Genomic DNA, 21625 nt, shown 5'->3' on the forward strand with positions numbered 1-21625 from the left:
AGCCAACTCCTCCCATCATTTTCTATCTCTCTCTATCACATATCGGCTTCCAACGTTCTCCCCACCAAACTCACATAAAACGTTTTAAAACGTACGTTCGAGCGTTAGTCGAACGATTCCCACGAACTTTCATTCGAATTTCTAACCTTAAAAAGTGATAAATTCTTGGGGTATCAAAAATGGGGAAAAAGAAAAATAACTCGGGAGGCTCCTCTTTGGGCCGCGCCCTCATTAAGGACCGTTTCGCCAACAACCGCGGCAGGAAAATGGTCTCCGACAATTCCATGGTAAGTAGTAGGAATACCAAAGTAACTCTTAATGGTTTTGTTCTTTAACCAGGGACATTAGGTATTGTCCTAAATGGACCTCCCTGTAAGGGAGTGAATGATTTCTTATATTTATTTACAGTTGCATACAACAGAATTAAACGATGGCTACGAATGGGGTCGTCTAAACCTGCAATCGGTGACAGAGGAGTCATCTTTTCAAGAGTTTCTCTCTACCGCAGAACTGGCCGGGACTGAGTTTCAGGCAGAGAAACTTAACATCAAATTTGTGAATCCCCAGTCGAATGTCGGGCTGCTTACTGATGATGAGTTTGAACAGGTTAACGAGGCACATAATAAGTTTAGGGAAAACTTGAAGATTCCAAGAAGGTGAGTGAGCTATAGTAGTTACAGTGTAAGGAAGTGCTTAAAAATTTCCCAATATTTTTATAGGAAAAAGTCCCTTAGTTTTTTTAAATTTTTGTCTAGTATTAACAAGCAGCACTTTTCACTGTTCTTCAGAATATTTTCACAAAATAAACATTAGAATTTTTCTTTTCTCATAATGCTCCTTCGAAAATTTTGTTAGCTAATGGTGGTTTGATCAACCTAGGTCCAATAAGTTTGATCTTAAGAACATTGTCGAGAGTTCAGTTGACATAAACAAAGGCCTGCCAATTTTTAAACATTTGTGGCATAATTCTACCCATAAATCAACATTTATTTACCTTTTTATGCAACTTGTGATACCCTTAGTTTGAATGGTGTTAATTTTTTTTTGGAGCTTGGTATACCATTTATAGCAAGTAATTAAATCTATTACTTTTAAAAATTTAATCTTAGCAAACTTACTTAAAACAGTGCTTTATAGCATTAAAGTTTATAAAATGTTAAAATAATAATAAATACAGAAGTCGAAAATCACAGAAGAAACTATCTATACAAGACTTTAAGTGTTTTGTAAGGATTTGTCATTGCATAGTCTCATTAAAAATATACAGTTTTTTAATGTTTGCAACTGTTTAAGCATTTTTAATGTTAATAGGCAATTTGTTAAATTCATGTAAGCCTTAAAAAACTAATCTTTTCATTGTAGATGCATAATATCTTGTTGTAACCATTTGATAATTATTTCTTTTCCTTGTAAAGTAATAACCTGTTCATTAAAATACTCAGGATTCTCAGGAAACAAATATTTTCTTAATTTATAAATAAAAATTATTGTTAAAATGTTTAAACATTGTTTAACTGTCAATTACTTCAAAATTTCTAACATAACACTTATGAATTTATCTCTATTACATTTTTAGTATTTCAGGGGTAATTTGGCATTAAAAGGATGTAGTAATTATTTACAGCCAATAACAACTTTTCTCTTTTATTATTGACCTATTTCTTCATCTTTACACCAAGTTATTCTTGTATAGACTTGGAATTTTTGCTCTATTCCATATGTTTGCAATAAGTTTGGTATCAAAAGAATTTTCATGCAACCCACATATATTAAAATCACCTAATATATAATACAGTTTCTAATTAAATAATAATCTTCAAAGATATCCTCCAGTTGTAGAAAAATAGGACCAGTTAAGTTGGGAGAATGATACAATCGAGACCCAGAATCCAATAATTCCAAATCTTCCATATATTTACCCATAGATTTCAAGTTTTTTATAACTGGAGTTACATCTGGCAAGCCTGTAGCCCTAAATTTCAGCATATTCTATGTCTGTTTTACACCTTGCTTTGCTCTATATAATAATTTGGCATTTGACAGTTTTATGAAAATTTCAGCTGTATTGACAAGAAAACTTTGCGAGTTCACATGCAGAATATCTTAAAACCATGACATTTATTGGCCAGAAGTTATTCATTGTCTTCTGCTCAAAGCAATTTTCCAAGATGTTTTGTTTGGGTCTCTAGACTCAATTTTATCACAAGAAATTATTTGACCATTATTCCTTTAATATGATCTTTTATTTGTTTGATACTGGTGTTTAAAGCTAGATTATCCACATAGAACAGCTTCCTCTCACTCGCAGCTACTAAGTTTGGCAATGTGAAATTACTTCCTTGAATTCCTTGTAGGTTTACTTTTTTTGGGTTCCAAATTTCATTGAAAAAAAAAAGTTAAGCTTTCCCTTTTTTCTCTGTTACCCGATAAAGTCTTTATTATTAAATTACAAAAAAAACCCTACCAGTACTCTCTGTCAATATTGAAGAAATGAAGTGGTAGTCCAGTGCAACGATATATTAGAGTAGTCACCCGTCAAAACACCAGCATTCCACCTGTCAAACAATGTAAATAGAAGGTGGATGACCATTCTAATATATCGTTGCAGTGGACTTTAATAGTGTAACCATCAAGTACTCAACTAATTAAGAATTAATTCTATATGCCTCTATATGACAAATCACATTCATCAAATTCTTATAGGCCCTTGTAACAGGTAGGATTTACACCTTTCAGGCCTCCATGGAGCACCGACATGTCCCCAGACGAGCTAGACAGAAACGAAAAAGAAAGCTTCCTAAACTGGAGGCGAACCTTGGCTAAACTACAAGAAGACCAAGGGCTCCTCCTCACCCCTTACGAGAAAAACTTGGAGTTCTGGAGGCAGTTGTGGCGCGTGGTCGAGAGGAGCGATGTGGTGGTGCAAATCGTAGACGCGCGCAATCCCTTACTGTTCCGATGCGAGGATTTGGAGAAATACGTTCGCGAAGTTTCACCGAATAAAATCAATTTGGTTCTAATTAACAAGGCGGATTTCTTGACGTCGAATCAACGTCACCACTGGGCGGAATATTTTCAAAGTTTAAACTTGCGGGCGGTATTTTTTTCCGCTTTAGAGCAAACCGAAAAAACCCAATTGGAGGTGATCAATGAGTCCGAAGTGGTTAAGGACCTTAAAGGCAACATAGCCAAACTAGAACGGTCCGTAGAAGAAAATGCTGAAGCTTTAGAGGACTTGTTGCAAAAAATCGAGACTCTTATAGGTGATACCACTTTAAGGGAAGAAGTTGATGACCTGGTGGTAAACTCGTCGCAATTATTAACACGCGAGGAACTGATAGAGCTTTTTAGGACGGTGCACATGGGCCCTAAGGTCACCGAAGGCACCACCACCATAGGCCTGGTGGGTTACCCCAATGTAGGCAAAAGTTCCACCATAAATTGCTTAATGTCGGCTAAAAAAGTGTCGGTTTCAGCCACCCCGGGTAAAACGAAACATTTCCAGACGTTGTTTCTGGACAAGGAGATCCTCCTGTGCGACTGTCCCGGTCTGGTGATGCCCAGTTTCGTTTTCACCAAAGCCGAAATGATTTTGAACGGAATCCTCCCGATCGATCAGATGCGGGACCACGTGCCGCCAGTTAATTTGGTCTCAAAACTCGTACCGCGACACGTGTTGGAGGATAAGTACGGCATTTTGCTTCCTAAACCGCTCGAAGGTGAAGATCCCGACAGGCCGCCGATTGCTGAAGAACTATTGAACGCTTACGCGTATAACAGGGGTTTTATGACCGCTAATGGACAACCGGACAACTCGAGGGCAGCGAGATACGTTTTAAAAGATTTTATGAACGGGAAATTGTTGTATTGTCACGCCCCACCCGGTATACCGCAAGAAATTTACCACACGTGGCCTGAAAGGCAGAAGGTCAGTTCGGAGAACCGGGTTTTGCCGCCAAGGGAAGCCAGAGCTATTAGGGTAAGTCAATTGTAATGTGAAAATGTTCGGTAAGGAAACTAAGCTTTAGATTTGTTCAGAAGGTTGGATACTTACTATTCATCTGCGGTAACTGTAACCGCGACGAAAGGGGGAAGAAGGCCATAAATACTGTAGAAAACCCATTTCGAACTTGGTCTCGAGGCATTTTCAGTGGCGCACAATATCAATTAATAAACAATAAACACAAAAAAATAATTGTCATTGTTTCTTAATCAGAATCAGGATCAAAGTTTTCTTCTTCCCAATCGTCTAACTCAAACACAAAAAGTGTTACTCAAACTTTTGTCGTGACGGAATCCTTTTAAAAAACTAAATTTTTAACGGAACCCTAAACTCTAAACTAAAAGCAAAAGCAGTTATACGTGAATTGTTTATTAATAATCATACAAAAAAAGATAGATACAGTAAGTAGTGAGTTAGTAAGCAAATAATAACACTAAGTTCATTTAATGTGAGGCATGTAATTGTTTTTTATTCTTCAACTGGGTAATCTCAGGCTTGATAGAAGAAAGTTGAATTCTTATGTCTGGTTCGGCATCCAGTCTATCGCGGTATTTTGTTTTTGTAGCTGTATATGCTGAAAATTCCGTTTCACACAAACACGTTGTTGGGAACGGCAGAAGAACATTCAAAGCTTCTGTGACAAGTTGTGGATATTCATTCACGAACCCTGCACCAAAAATCATTTAGTGAAATTGTTTTGAACAATGATTCCATGCTTGTATCCGATGTCATTTCTAGAAATGATTCATAGATCTGATTTGACATAATTTCAGGCTTCAGCAATTTAGATGAAAAGTGAATTTTGAATCCACGAGTTTATTTTCAGTTTTGTATTCTGTTCTTCTGGAAAATAAGATTCGAAAGTCCTTTGCAGATCATTGAGATATTGCACCAATTCAACATATATTTCATTTTGAAATATTTCTGTCTTTTCTCAGACTATGGTGACTAAGGAACTCACTTAGCAATGAAAAGCTTTCGATTTCTCTCTTACCAAAACAAGTAATCCAAAAATCTAATTTTCTTTTAAAAGCAGTTATTTTGTTGTTAGCATTGAAAACTTGTCTGTTTTCCTTGTACTGACAGGTTTAATTCGTTAAGTTTTCCAAACATGTCTGCTAGAAATGCTAGTCTAAATAACCAGCTTTTATGGAACAAACGGTCTTTTAAATTAAAAGGAACATCGGTAAGAAAAGCTTCTAATTATGTTCTTAGTTCAAAAAGCCTTGTCAAAGTTTTACCCCGAGACGTTTATTAGATGTTTTACTACTTGAACTTGAAACCATAAAACTAGAACTTGACGCCGTCGAGCGAACCACATTTTTTGACAGCCAGCGCTCCATTCTCCTTTAACACTAATTTGATTTGGTCAATTTTATGACAAATAGTAGGTATCTCTTGACGCACGAAATACAAGATTTTACAACCACTACGAACAACAACAAGACAAGCGAACATAAAACACTGAGCGCGGTGTGATTAAATTTTGCGGTACGTTGCTTGATTAATAAATTCTCCGCACTAAACAATCCTCCTTTATATTATACGACTATCGAATCATCTCGAATTCCTAAGAAACTTGGGAGAGCCAGACGATTTTCTCCGAAGTACGAACCGAGGTCATTCGATTGCTATAGTCCGGGGGCGAATGGTGGCGTACGAGTAACGCTGTAACATTTCGATGTAATAGGTCGGGCATTTACTTAATAATACATATATTAAATTTTCGGATATGTACCAGTAACACCTATAAGTAGGCGTTTCGTTTTGGTTGTTTATTTTTATCTTACGTAACTTTATTCTTATAGGGTCCACTTTAATACAAGCATTCATTTATTATGACTGCTGGCGGAGCCCTACCGAGCACACTTTGAGTAACGCTGATCTAACTTATCAGAGCTAGCATCACTTTCTTCATAATCCTCTTTTATAACTGAGTTTTCGGCATGTACTACAATGTAGCGACCACTCGAACTAATTTTTTCTGCTATTCCGAATATTCCATTAAAATTGTGTTGACATCTTCTCCAATAAAATCCATTACAGTGAGTCTTTTTCATATGGAAAATTTCCACAATTTCCTCCTTAATTTTGGCCAGCATATTTCCTAAAGTTGGTATTACTTAATATTCTGTATAAAATTTCTCAATAATTCTTCTTATTACGCCAAAATCAGGATCATCAATTTTTTCCTTACTTACCTTAGTACTTAAAACTCTCTTTGCTTCAAACAATAAACACTTTGTATTGATATTGATATTTGTATAATTTTTGTCAATTATATCTCACTCACAAGAGCCAATGTTTCTCTCATTCTCTTAATGTCATCAGTAAACCAGTTTACCTTACTTGGGTGAGCAGATTAGGAAATGATTTGTGAAAATCATCTCTCAAAATTGACATAAAGGCGCCAAATTTTTTTTTCAGCAGTAACTTGCTCTCCTAAGATAAAGTCGCAAGAGATTTGTTCAATAATCTTGAAAAATGTATTGAGTAATGGGTTTATATGTGCCCTTAATGGTCTGTACTTGAAATCGTCAATCTGCCCGAAATGATCAGAAATCTGAAACTGAACTACTTGTGCTGTGAAATTTTCATATGAAAAATTAGTAAATGCATTATCTAGACAAGAATCTCTTTTAATTTCTTCAGAGATTAGTTTTTAAGCCCATAGCTGCCTAGTAAGTCAACAACAGCCAGGGAATCCGTATGGCCCATTCCAAAAGACACATTGTAGTCACCCATCAAAACAATCCCCCTCTGATGTTCGATTTGGACAGATTCTTCTTTCCATTGCCTTTAGGAAAATGCCCAAGTTTCCGCTGTAAAAAAAAATATTTACATCACCTAGAAATATACCGCACACCTCAATACACAGAATTATGTGATACTCTTACAAGAATTGCTGTCCCTCCTTCCCTGAATTTAGTTGCAGCATCTAAAGCCCGAAGGCAGCAATTTCTTTTCCAGAGAGAGAGGCGTATGTTATATTACGTTTTTTTTCTTCTCACTTTCAGACTTTAAAAGTGACAACCGATGATATCGACAAGTCGTTTTTTAGTGAGGAGTCTCAAGTGGCGCATAGTAAGGGAGTCGCGGGAAAAGCTGCTGGGGTGCCTGCACAAGGGTGAGTGTTTTTTTTTTTTTAGTTATTGAGAAGAAAAAATTGAAAAGCTTGGAAAAGTAAAAACAGACTTTGACCTTGAATTTTTTTACTGTAAATATAAATCGCTTTAATAATTGTCTGAAATGTCCTAAATAACTGAAAACTTTTTTTTATAAAAATGTTGATGGAGTCATAAGTGTTCATTGTGTTATTGTCCAGTCTGATGATGTCCGTAAGGAGAAACATGTCACCATTTAATTAAGTTTTATTAAATTTACTGTGATTTTGTTTTATGTTATAACTTAAACAATCAATATCTTTGTGAACTTTGGATGAGTTGTTTAAATTACTTTTTTTTTCTAAAAAAGACCCATATAATATGTCTCTGTATTTTTAAGAAACCAATTTGTTGTGTATTTATTTATATAGTTTCCATAATGTTTAATAATTCTTCCTTAAAAATAACCTAAACATTAGATAAGTCTCATTAAGCACCTAGATATTTGGAACAAAGTAGATATCTATAATATTTCAATAGTAAACTATATTTGTATTATTCAATGGACAAATTTATTTATTAAATGCAAAAAGGGCGGGAGACTTATATATGTAGGTGTGCATTTACCATTTTATGATAAAATTGTAATTTAATTTGTCTTCTCTTTGTGTAAGATGCAAGTATTATTCAATACTTGCATCTTATATTTATACAAGTACAATAATTAAAATATTTTGAATAGTTGGGAAGTTATATGGGGAAATTTCATAAAAAAAAATTACACAGTTAAAAGTGGGTATAACTCAGCAACTACTTGACTAAAGAAAAATATATCATATATAATATTATACTAAAAACCATCTATCATCTCAGAAGACTGGGGATATCAAAAACAGTGCTTTCGTCCTTTCTAAAGCCAAATTGACTGTTGCTAAACAAGTGATCACTATCAAAAAATCTTCTTTTCACTTCTCAATAACCTCGTCAAGATTGGCAGTAATAAAATAGGATGGTAGTTCGAGGTGTCATTTCTTTTGTCCTTTTTCAAAATTGGAGTTACTATTGATTCTTTAAAAAAAAGCGGTAGTGTAATCTCTCAGAAATTTATAAGGCTTGTCAAAGGCACCAAGATATGGTTTTTTATGGATTTTACTAGTTGTACACTAAGACCATAAATATTTTCACTTTTTTTAGGCTGTTAATAATATCCCTAATAAAATTTAAACTTACCTGTTTCTGTATGAAATTTTAGATGTGTTTCTGAAATATTATTTATTGCATTCGTAGGAATATTTAACAAAAAGGCGTTGAAATCTTTAGGGGGTATACCGGTCAGGACTTTAGACTTGTAATTTTTTGTAACTATTTTATTCCACTAGGTTTTACATGATCGTCATTGACAAGTTTTAATTAAAAACATTTATATTCATAAGTATAGGACCTAACAATGTTAGGAAAGTTGTTATAATAATATAATAATAATAAGCTTTATTTATTTCCAACAGGTTTCATATACCCAGTTACAGGAAAATCAATTAAATATGTAAATGTACAAGTACGAATGCATGAACTGTATTAGATTCATGCAACTAAACTATAAAAGAATTGCTATATAATAAAAAAAAATATTAGTGAGTTTTAATTTAAATCAAAAGAGCAGAAAAAAAAATGAGTAAACAAATGTATTCAAACTAAAAACTAATTAACCTAGCCTCGCCCACCGACCATACGCAGGTGACTCAAAATAAGTGCCAAATTGTCATGATGAATGTCACAAGAATCAGCAATACTGTTAAAGTTTTGACACATAAAGTGAATAGGACTCTGGTACAGAATGTTGGACCTGGCTGTGTCCAAGTTAAAAGCTGGACACTGTCTAGATCCTGGGCGTGGTATATGAAAGCAAATCCTTTGCAAAAGAGATGGGCAGTCAATTTTATGGTTAAGTAAATTAAACAAGAATTTCACCGAATGCATTTCTCTCCTCTTCGCAAGTGACCGTTCAGGTTATGGTCAAAACCCCTTGGAGGATAGACTCCATCATCCTTAAATGCCAAACATTTAAGGAATCGCCGTTGGACTGATTCTAATAGGTGAATGTGTTGGTTGTAACTAAGAGACCAAATGAGGGAGCTGTAGTCCAGCCTGGATCTAACAAATGCATAGTAGAGAGTTTTGGCAGTGGCAGTGTTCGAAAAAAGTTTGCAATTTTTAATAATAAAGCCCAGCATGCGAGTAGCTCTAGAAACAGTATCTTCGATGTGAGGGATAAAAGAAAATTTTTGGTCAAAGGTGACTCCAAGATCCTTAAAACAGGTAGACCTTGCCAGAGACTCTCCATTAACTGAGTAATTATTATTAACTTGCAGTTGACCACAATCTGCTATAGAGTCAATCCTATGGAAAAGCTTTAGGTCATCAGCATATGCTAACCGAGAGCAATGAGCTTGGAAACGACAATTCGATTATTTTTTAGCAAAAAAGAGCAGGCTCCAACTTAAATTTAGCAATTTATTTCAGTTCTCTAGCATTCATAGTTACTTCACAATTAATTTTCAAAGTTCGAATAAATACGCCATGTTTAATTTTTTCCTTGTACCAGCGCGGCCGGGATGATACGTCACAGGCGCCCAAGTGGACGCAATGACCGACGCTAGCATGTCGACCGTGCACGCTTCTTTGTCAAAATAACGCCTGGGTACTAGGCTGTGGCTGGCTGGCTAGCGAGCGCTCTATAATACACCGTCACGTCGCGTCGGCGTCTATGACGTAGAGCGTAATTGGGACGGAATCTCGGGAGGTATAAAAAACCCCAGACTAGCAGCCTTATAACTTTGCAAATACTTACCCTAACAACTTGAAATAAACGTCCTTGTTCTTATAAACGTATGTTGTATTTATTTTTGGGAAAATATATATATATTTTTTTTAATTTTCCAAGCCCATTGAGGGTGGAGATCAAGTCATTAGGAAAAACGTTAAAGAGAAGGGGGCCCAAGTTAGAGCCCTGAGGAACTCCAGAGGTGGGTGAAAAGCAAGCAGATCTAAAGCCTTCGACCACTACAAACTGAGAGCGGTCAACTAAATAGGAGTTAAGGAGCTTTATCAAGCGATCGGAGAATCCAAACTGGCGTTCAAGCTTATTTAATAGGATGAAGTGGTCAATCTGGTCAAAAGCCTTTTGAAAATCTGTGTAAATAACATCGATTTGACCTCTATCATTAAGTGCTTCGCACACAAACTGAGAGGAGAATGCTAGGTTTGTAGCACATGAGCGGCCAGAACCAAAGCCATGTTGATCGTTGGCCAGCATGGACTTAACCTTGGGAAAAAATTAATTTATAAAGAGCCAACTCGAATAACTTTGAGAAATTGCACAGAATGAATATAGGGCGGTAATTCTCAATTGTTCCAGCATCGCCCTTTTTAAAGATAGGGCAAATTTTGGCTTGCTTCCAGATATTGGGAAAAATACCAGTGTTAAGGATCAGATTAAAAATGTGGAGCAGAGGGTTTGTAAGTGCAACAGAGCAGTCCTTAGCTAAAATACTAGGCCAAAGGTCATTTTGCTTTTCAGACACTTGCTCGCCATTATAATGTCGGTAGCCGCGAGCACGACGACGTCTATGCAAGTTAAGGGAGGTTCAGAGACGACAGGATGATCGCTGGGAAGTGAGTTCGTGTATACACTCCTGAAATAATCTCCAAAAGCGGACACAATGCTGTCAGGCGTATTGTATGATTGGTTGGAAAAGTTCATTGAGCCGGGGATTTGAGACTGATTACGTTTGCTTCGAATTAAAGACCAAAATTCACTCGGATCAGAGGTTATTTTGTTCTCAATACTATGGATGTACATTTTGTAGGCTTGTGCAGTTAGAGCTTTAATTGTCTTGCGCAGAGATCTAAATATCTCTAGATGATGATTAGACTTGGAAATCTTAAAATCACGAAATGCTCTTTCCTTTTTATATATATTACGAAATATGTCCCCCGAAAACCAGGGAGGGAAACGTCTTTTACGTTTTACCTTGAAGGGTACCGCTCTAGCGAAAGTGTTGTTCAGTATATCATAAAAAATAAACATCACATGCAGAGTTGACGTCCTGCTGCACCATGACAGGCGACCAATCAGTATCTAGCAGCAGCTGATACAAAAGCGGAAAGTTAGCCTTTCTAAAATTAAATTCCTTTATTTCAGCTTTATTAAGGGGTAGGTTATTGAGAGAGATAAGGCCTGCATGGAATTCAAATGACAGAGAAGGACGGTAGGTATCCTCCGGGACAAGAGATGCACCGCTGTTAAGTACAGAGATCATAAAGCTTGCAAAGATTAAATCCAAACAGCGAAGATTGTTATTTACCACGTTATTGAATTGCTTATAGTTTAGAAAATCAAAAAAATTACTTAGAAGTTAACGTTTACTATTGGGAGATACCGAGTGTTCAACATGAGTGGGGACATTAAAGTCTCCCAGGATAATCACATGTTCAGAATAGATTACATTAACCATGGAAAAGGCTTCGAGAAAGCGTTTTAATTGCACGGAGGAGAGGTGGTTCAGAATCCCCAGTAGAACACCACCACCCATTGACGCAGCAACAAGGTCAGTTTTGGAGCCAAGTTTCTGTGATGGAGATAATATCATAGCCAGAAGTAGACGCAGCACTAAAGAAGGTATTGGTCTTGGAGCGCAGGCCGCGGGTGTTCTGGTAATAGCAAGAAACTAGATTTTTTAAGGAGTGGGAGGTGGTTGCCCTTGGTTTTTTGCCGCTATTAAGGGAATACCCTTGATATACTTAATGTTATCATCCAGTTGTGTAATTGGCCTTTACATTTGTATCTAAAGGTAAGTTAGGTTGTTGCATAATGCTAAAGGTGCAATATTTTAATAATAGTAGCCCAAGATATTTACAAAAAAAGACTTACTGAAAAATAATAAACCTTGAATCAGGTGTGCCGGTAAGATGTTTAATAATTATTCCTTAATATTTTAATTAGTAAACAAAATCAATAAGAAGCAAAAAAAAAACAGCTTTAGGCATTAATTAATTGAGTGAATAATTTCTCCATTTTTCAAAAATGTAAGATTGTTTTTCTAGCCTCTAATCTGTCTAGCTAATATTATATGCTTTTGAACAAATATAATTAATGTACTTAAAATTCAAATTATTATTACTAAGGGGAAGTGCAATCTGTTTATTATGTTGGACTCTTGTATTATGATTGTGTCCCAGAAGTGTAAAAAGTATTTGGATGTTCATGTAATTATAAATGATAATCACATATATGAACCTTATATTTACGTTGAGAAGAATTTCTGTATAATCCATATTTTTTATATATATATTAAGAATATATTTTTTAATTTAAAAAAATATTTAATTCGTATAAAGGATTCCCAAACCAAAATACCGTTATGTCACAACAGATTCAACTAGTGATTTATAAACTGCAACCAAATACTTTTAAAGTCTATATGAACTAAAGTCAAATTGTTAAAAGATATAAATTAATAATTACTTTAATTCCTTCAAACTTAATATTATTTTGGGTTTTTGAATTTTGTAGGGTGCCCCAAGATGTTGCCAACGCAACGGCAAAACCGTGGAAGGTCGCCAATAAACATAAAAACAAAAAGAAGAAAGAGAAACTGAGACGAGTGTACGCACATCTGGATCAACACTGACTTACTTACTATTCCTCACATTTTTTTTTTTACTCACACATTTTAGATTACTGAATTGTTATGGTTAATGGAATTATTGTATCACACTTTAACTGCCAAATTAGCTCTCGCTGTGATGATTATTATAATTTGTTATATACGTTTTTGGTTGAAAAATGCGACAATACTTGATAAACCTTGTCCAATTAGCCCGATTCGAAAACCCTGACTGTAACCTAAAACCCAGCTACGGAAAACTCAGTTATCATTCTTCACTATATATATTACGTAGTAATAATTTTATTTCACTACTTTAATAAAGATGTTTATTAAAAATGCTTGCAATTAGTTTTATTTTCAAACTAATCCAACCTGCATATAAATTCTTAACACATTAGACCTTAAAATAAATAGCAAAAATATATGTAATATATAACTAAATAAGACCTATTTACACCATCACAAATAAAAGTTACACTAACACTTTATTGATTCTTAAATAGGGGAGTTATTCAGTTAAACACTATGCTGTGTAGTATGGGCCTCTGACACTTTTCCTCAAACGAGTGTAACACCTCCTCAATGTCATTATCCAAATCTTCAGCTGTGGCAATCTAACAAAAAAAAAAGTCCATAAGTAACACCTCCCTAAATGTTTTCAGTATAGTTCTATTAATATTTAAAATTTTATTAATGAAGAATGGGCACCGAATTATGAATAGCGACATATATAAAGGAGTATTCTTTATTATTTTATGCATAAAAAGAGAGAAGTGAAGTTTAACATGAATATTCCAAGTGCTTTGTTTGCACCCAATAAATAATGTTTCAGATTGAGATAATAATTTTTAGCTGACAAAATAAATGTGTATTTGTACTTATTATAAACTTTAATTTTAAGTTAAATATCATCATGTTTGTTATGTATGTTATATTGTTTTCTACACAAGATAGTTTTGACTGAGGTAAATTCATTAAAAATTGTGTTTAGAGTAAGGTTAAGTAGCTCTATGGATCCACCCACTGATTCATCTGAAAGTACTGAATTGAATTCAAATCTTATCCATAGAAGCATTAAATAAATTTTTATTGAAATGATCAATACATATAGAGCTTAGTGCTCCATGGATTTATCTATAAATTTAGGTTTAAGTAAAAAAAAACAGGCCTATAATCAGGCCTGTCATACAAATCCAATGTTCTTGAATCAATTGGTTCAACATACAAATAACATCTATCAAACTCTCACGACTTAAATCAGTGGGTCTCTTAATAAGTTGTGGGTTTCAGAGATTGAATTATAAAGTACAACTTTTCATGACTGCTATCAGAGAGTAAATTTACATTGATATTGCCCATCAGCATAACATACATAGGGCCAAATATTGACATGAGCGTAAGCAGTTATAACTACAAGAAGATGGTCTATAAAGAAAACCAGGAAGAAAATCTATACTCTCATTTTGATGATCTACATGCGTTATATCTAAATTCAATATTATAAGAAGTCATAGCAACAGAGATACAAGACAGGCTATTTGCAACATATGCACAAACTCTACCACCTCTTGAATGATTTCTTAAAAAAATTAATATCCAGGAATATTGATTGTACTATCAAGGTAACTATCAAACAACCACGTCTCGGTCAATGCAATAATATATGTTTCATGAAAAATAAGCTCTTTAATATCACTGAAACAAGGTACAAGGGATCGAATGTTTACATGAGAACTGTAAAAGTATTTGGATGTACCTAAGTTGGCTGTACTGCATAGTACTCTATACAAGAAACTGTAATTTTTTTGTTAAATGTACAATATGAGAATACCATTTTAAACTACTATCAATTAAAATTCCCAAATACTCTGCATTCTTTTTTTCATTAATAGAAACTAGTAGATTTTCGATTTTTATGTTAGAAAATATAATGATAAAAAACTTTGAAAATGTAATATAGTTGTGTTCTCCGCATTTAAGGTTATTTATTTTAGTTTAAACAACAGTAGTTTATAATCAAGTTAAAATATTAACAAGTAACATACAGTATCAAGGGTGAAAACATATGGTTTATTACTCATTTAAATAATTAAAATTGCAGACAGCAGTGAACATGATTAATAATTCCCTCTGATAATAACTCCATGAAGACTTTAAAGGATTTATCTGAATGTAAATTTTTTCACAGTGCCCAAAATAAACAAAATTTGGACAAAGTAAATTCTTGGGTTTATTCATCGTTCATTTATCAGCAAAATATTACACTCCCAGGGTTGATTTTGAAATGGTAAGAAATGATTATTTTTCTTTAAGTGAATCCGATATGGTTTTTGTGTCTATGGTGCATGTAAACATTGTGCTAAAGAAAACTCTTTAATCTCTAGCTTTTAGTTGCAAAGAGCTATTATAAAATAACTGAATTTTTGTCTGATCAATCTTTTTGCCTTTTTCCATCATGTCATTGTACCTTAATTTGCTTGCGTCAAATTAAAACGGCATAATTGAATAGAATTGTATAAATGTTTGTGTATTTTCTCCTTTTACAGCTTTGTCCGTAAATTTATTTTTATGACAATAAAGCATATATCAAGTTATTGATTGTTCTCTAATTGATGAGTTTGCAAGATTTTCTTTAGCATATTAAAGTGCTTGTTTAGTACTTACATGCATACACATATCACTTATTAAAAATGCCCCAATAGTCGCTTCCTCCAAATTATCTTGAATATCAATATTTATTACATGTACAATTGAATTGTCTGATGGAGTCTTATTTTCCATATATTCTAACACTTGATCGTAAACCCGCTCCTCGCAAGTAATTAAAATGTCAAATTTCTCTTTGTTATCTTGGAACTTTTCCGGATGGGATTTTATTCTACGGTTCCTGTCGAGGGTGTGTAGAAGACCGTTCTGGGTGTACCTGAAATTGTTGTTAAAAAAGTGGTGCTAAGTTAAAATTAATTGAAGCAGAGAGGGAGCTTACAAGGATTTGTCTTTTTCTAAGAGGTCATGGTAGATGTCATCATATGAGGTGCCGAATTCGTATATATTGGGTTTGTCTGCGGCAGACCCGGGGATTTTCACCTTTTCCCCGGTACCGAACGATTGGACTAAGAAGCCTTTTTTGGCTAAGAAAGCATGGGCTTCCATGCTTCGGTTCATGTTACTCGAACATATCACCGCTATTCGTAAATCGCTTACGGTGGCCATTTGGGCGGGTTATTAATTAGGGTTTAAGATAATTAGGAATCAAGGGGCTCTTTTATACCCTTACAGTCATTTAATGGGGGACAAGCTATTTTCTTGTGATTGGGTAAAATCGAAATACCAAACCAAAACACTTTTTGATTGTGTCATTTGTTGACATACGTAAGAGCGAAATGTCAAACAGTTATGTCAGATTAAATATACGCGACAGCGTTGTCTATTTCACATAGAAATCGCTATATTTTGGTCAAGGATATTTTGCTATGTTGTCATATTTACAATAATCAAGTTTACACGGGCAATTAAACATTTTGAGTATTACAGTTAAAATTTTGTTAAGTTAGCTAATTTGATAATGCCGCGGTTCTGGAGGCTGCCTGGCAGTTCTTACTGACCAATCGTGTGCTCTCTTTTATTTTAAGCCAGTTGCCAGCTACTTTAAACGATTCGAAAGCTGCTAATAATTAATTTAACTTATTAAATTTAAATTAATTTTAATTTAGTAGTGATTATTTTGGCTTGTGGCTTTTGTCAGAATTGAATTCATCCCTGGAATAGGCTTTAGCCAATTTAAGGTACGAAATGCTGCCTGTATGCGCTTGAACCATAACCTGTTCCCATTTGGCCTAAATTAAGGCGTGGATACAGCATTCAGGCAAAATATAATATCTATAATGCCTTTTTTCTCTCTTACTTTATAATATATATAATATATATATAACTTACCTTTTAATAAAAATATAAAAGTTTGTTTAACTAATTAAGATCTATTTAGGTATTAATTAAGTATTTATTAGTAAGTAATTAAGTACTATTGTTATACGTTTTTTGCTTGAAATTATATTATATAACCTCGAGATCAGAGCTTCAAGCACTGATTATTATAAGTGTAATAAATTAAAAGATTTATACTTTTAAATAAAATGAAAGCCAAGGTAAAAAAAGCTACAACATTTATTATTAACCACAACATTACTGACCACCTGCCTATTAAGGGTACAAGGGTAGCCGTAAGAGTTTTTTACAGTACTATAGGGACCTAATTCATATCAATAACGAGCCTATAAAACACGTCGAGCACTGCAAGAGCTTGGGTTTGATTCCGGATAGTGACCTGCGATTCACGCAGCACGTAAATTCATCTATTCAAAAAGGATTTTTAAACCTTAAAAATATTTATACACATCGTTACGTTTTAAATAGAAAAACAAAAATTCTACTGTGTGATTCGCTGGTCCTATCACAGCTTAATCATTGCGATGCAGTGTATGGTCCATGCTTGAGAACTGCTGAAGAGAGTAGAATTCAGAAACTCCAAAATGCGTGCCATTAATATATGGCATAAGAAAGCGCAACCCCATAAAACACAAGCTTAAGGAAACCAGGTGGTTGACTATGCACAACAGAAGGATTTTTACGCATCTTCAATGTTTTTTAAAATAATTAATTTAAGATCTCCACCTTATTTATATAATAAAATAAAATTTCGCACAGATGTTCACAATATTAATACCCGGTATAAAGGAAGGCTAACACCTCCGCTTCACTCAACTGAAACTTATAAAAGATCATTTTCTTATCAAATTTCAAAAATTATAAATAGCTGCCAAACTAATACCGTAAACATTTTTAGCTTATATTCTTTAAAAAAATTAATTTTTAAGAAGTTACTGCAGGAACAATAAAGCATAATTTAGTGGTTGTTTCGTTTCTTTTTTTTATTTTGTACTTTATTTTCTCTTTTCCGATGATGATAATAAAAACAATTAATGCAATAGACTATATATTATGATATACATACATATAACAGACTGTATCTTTTGCTTTGTGATGTGTTTTGTTTGTGGGGTTCACTTTGTTTCTTTTTCCTTGTGTAGGCATATATGCTGTCACATTTTCTTTTTTTGCTGGTTGATGTACTTTTTATAATTTATAGCGTTTATATTATTCCTATTTTGAAACTTAGTATAGTATAGATAATTAGGTTAGATGGAAGAATAGGCATTTAGATATCTGAATCTTTGTGTGCTGAATCTCGCCTTTAAACTATTAACCTTGTAATTATTGTATTTTTTTTCTTAAATAAAAAGACCTTTATTATTATTATGATTATTATTATTATTATTATTATTATTATTATGATTATTATTATTATTATTATTATTATTATTATTATTATTATTATTATTATTATTATTATTATTATTATTATTATAATATACACACGACTAAGACATGAAGCTGAGTTAGTTGATTGGAATGCTATTTTAGCCATTAATGATCCAGAAGAAGCATGCAAATATTTAATAAACAACCTCACTGACATAATAAAAAAATCTAAAATAAAACTAAAATATAAAAGAGCAAAACCATGGATTTAAACTGGGTTAATTGTTTCTATTAAAAAAAGAGATAAAATGAAAAGAAATTTGAGATTAAATCCTACTGACGAAAATAAATTAGAATATACTAATTACAGAAATAAATTAAAAAGGTTAATTACGGTCACCAAAAATGAATACTATAAAAATCAAGTTTTTGAGCAATAACATGACATTAGAAAATTGTACAAATTAATTAATGAGGCCACAAATCAAAATGACAAAAAACCACAGATATTACAAATTAAAAAGCAAAATATGATTCTGACTAAAAGCAATGAAATTGCTGATTATGCTAATGATTATTTTGTTAATATTGGTGCTCAAATTTCTGGTGCCCTTAATATCCCAGAAACGCCAACCCCTATAAAAGAATCAATTCCTAACTCTATGTATTTAAGACCTACAAAGTCAACAGAAATAGTAAAACATATAAATTCCCTTAAAAATAATTGCTCCCCTGGTATTGATCAAATTACTTCTAAAACAATAAAACTTCTATATTTAAAACTTAAGAATCCAATTACACATATAATAAACCAAATTTGCAAAACAGGCATTGTACCATCTTACTTTAAGGCTTCTATCGTTACACCAATTCATAAATCAGGAAATAAACTCGATATAGGAAATTATAGGCCAATAAGCGTTATTTCAAATTTTGCTAAAATTTACGAGAAATGCCTTAAAACACGATCAGAAAATCAATTTGGATGTCTTGAAGATGAGCGGATAACTGATGCAATGTATGAATTGGTAAAAAATGTTACTGATAATTTAAAAGTAGGCAAAAAAACGATAGCTCTATTCTTGGACTTGCAAAAAGCGTTTGATAGCGTATCCCATTCCCTCCTCATTAATGTCCTTGAAAGAAATGGTGTGCGGGGACCGGTTTTGAGCATCTTTGAGAATTATCTCACAAATCGTACTCAATTTGTCAAAATAAATAATATATTAAGCTCTCCCAAAAAAATTAAACATGGCGTGCCTCAAGGTACCGTTCTCGGACCAAATTTGTTTATTCTTTACATAAACATGCTTTGTAATCTTAATGTGGGTGGGAAAGTTATAGCTTATGCTGATGACACGGTAATAATTTTTTCGGATAAAACTTGGGAAGGGGTGAGAGAAAAACTTAAGGTTGGTTTCAAAAAAACTAAAGATTTTCCGGATACATTCAAACTAAGTTTAAATATTTCTAAAACATATTATGTAGCCTTTTCACTTACAGCAGCAAATAGACCAAATTTTAGCAACATTAAAATAAATGATAACAATTTAATAAAAGAGCAAAACGAAATAAAATACTTATTAATTATTTTAGATAACAATTTAAAATGGAACCAATATGTTATAAACAGGGTGTCCCAAAAGTGATAAATCAAACTCAAACAGAGGATAGAGGGAGTCATGTTCAATCAAAATCACCCCCTATGTTGTTATGCAATTGTGAATAGTTTAAAAGTTATAGCCATTTTTATGTATTTTTTAAATTCAAGTACCCTGTCAAATAAAAGCTTATAAAAAATTATACAGTGGATTAAACAATGCGTTTTTTTGTTTGTTTTTACCTAGAAGTGATGTACCTTTCTAATAAAAATATTTTTTTAAATATTACTTTTCGAAAGAGCTAAAAAAAAAAATTCTTTTTGAACTTTTTACAACTTTAAAAATAAGTACCCTTAACTTTGATGCCATTTTTTTTCTCAAAAATGTAAGACATAAAAGTGACGCTGTAGCTTAAAAACTTCTACGTTTCATACTGATTCCAGCAAGGCATGACTTAAATACATTATTTCTTATTGGCTAATTAAATTTTGAGTTTTTCAAAAAAGAGGCAAAAAAGAATTTTTTGGCTAAATCAATATTTACCAATTTTTTAAAATAAATAATTGTGTTTTGTTGGGTTGGTGGATTGCAATAAGGTACAAAAAACATTAGAAAATGGTTTATTGTTTTACATGATAGTTTTGCTATCATTTACAATAAGTGCTCAAAATGTCTGCCGCGAAATCTAATGCATAACCTACATCGGCGTATAAAAATTCTCTTAATCATTCTGAATGAACGTTAATTTTGGGTGATTAATCTAGTTGCTGTAATTATTTGGTGGCATAGCTCTTCCTCATTACGATTTTCCCTGGCGTATACCAACTCCTTAAAGTACCCCCATAAAAAAAAATCAATTAGATTGAGGTCGGGGGAGCGCGGTGGCCAACGAATTGTACCTCCCCGTCCAATCCAACGACCAAGCTCATTTAAAGCCTCATTTAAAAACTGTCTTACCTGAAGGCTGTAATGGGCGGGCGCTCCATCGTGCTGCAGCCATATTGATTGACGAATATTTAATGGAATATCCTGAAGTAAAACAGGTAAGTTTTCTTCCAAAAATCTCCTATAGATTTCACCATTTAATCTGGCTGGTAGTTCAAACGGCCCAATTAATGAACCGTTAAGAATGCCAATTCAGATGTTTACACTAAATTGATGTTGAAAGCGGTCATTTCTAACAATTCTGGGGTTAAAATATGCCCAGTGGTGTAAATTGTGAATATTAAATATTCCCGCCCTCTGAAAACTAGATTCGTCTGACCATAAAATTTTGTTAAAAAATTGTGGATCCTGCCTATTACGATGAAGCATTTCTCTACAAAATTCCATCCTCTTGTCATAATCACCCGGTAATAGATCTTGAACCCGTTGTACATGATAGGGATGCAATTGGTTTCTTCGTAGAATGCGGTGTACTGTTGTTCTCGGAATACCAGACCGTCTTGATATGCGGCGAACACTAGTTGAAGGTTCCTCTAATGCCATTTCAATGATGTCATCTTCTGCCTCAGCATTTTCATCAGGTCTTCCTATTCTGCGCGGATTTCCAGGAATCTGCCCCTCTACGTATGCGTTATGCACTCGTTGAAACACCCTGTAGTCAGGATATCGTTCACGATATTCCTTTTCAGCCGCTCGAGCGTTTCCATTACAAAATTCGTAAACATAATGCATTTCTGCATACTTACGGACGGTATAAGGCATTATGTGTTCAGTTGTATAAATAATACAAAATTGTATGTACTTAGCCAGTACCTGGACAACACAACACTACCTATTTTAAATTATTTTTAAATTTTGTTTACGACAAAAAACACGACAAATCAACATTCTTCAAAATAACCGCAGTTAAACTGGTCAGTATTAGAAGTCGACATACTTATGTATTTTTAAAGATTTTTGAGACACTTTACTATCTTAATTTTA

General features: G+C 33.5%; 2 protein-coding genes across 2 annotated transcripts; one reads left to right on the forward strand and one right to left on the reverse strand.

Moving 5' to 3' along the window:
• The first annotated feature begins 98 nt into the window (after nt 1–98).
• Nucleotides 99–13114, forward strand: LOC126743841 (large subunit GTPase 1 homolog). Its single transcript, XM_050451072.1, has 5 exons — nt 99–287; nt 409–656; nt 2737–3979; nt 7021–7130; nt 12680–13114. The coding sequence occupies exons 1-5, from the start codon at nt 180–182 to the stop codon at nt 12795–12797; spliced, it is 1827 nt and encodes a 608-aa protein (XP_050307029.1). The 5' UTR covers nt 99–179; the 3' UTR covers nt 12798–13114.
• On the reverse strand, nt 13113–16147 carry LOC126743842 (RNA polymerase II subunit A C-terminal domain phosphatase SSU72). The gene is made up of 3 exons (XM_050451073.1): nt 15763–16147; nt 15441–15699; nt 13113–13390 (listed from the first exon to the last, which is right to left on the reverse strand). Exons 1-3 carry the CDS (start codon nt 15987–15989, stop codon nt 13289–13291), a joined length of 588 nt encoding a protein of 195 aa, XP_050307030.1. The 5' UTR covers nt 15990–16147; the 3' UTR covers nt 13113–13288.
• Between the last annotated feature and the right edge of the window lie 5478 nt (nt 16148–21625).

Source organism: Anthonomus grandis, chromosome 13 (assembly GCF_022605725.1).
Source record: "Anthonomus grandis grandis chromosome 13, icAntGran1.3, whole genome shotgun sequence".
Classification (NCBI taxonomy): Eukaryota; Metazoa; Arthropoda; class Insecta; order Coleoptera; family Curculionidae; genus Anthonomus; species Anthonomus grandis.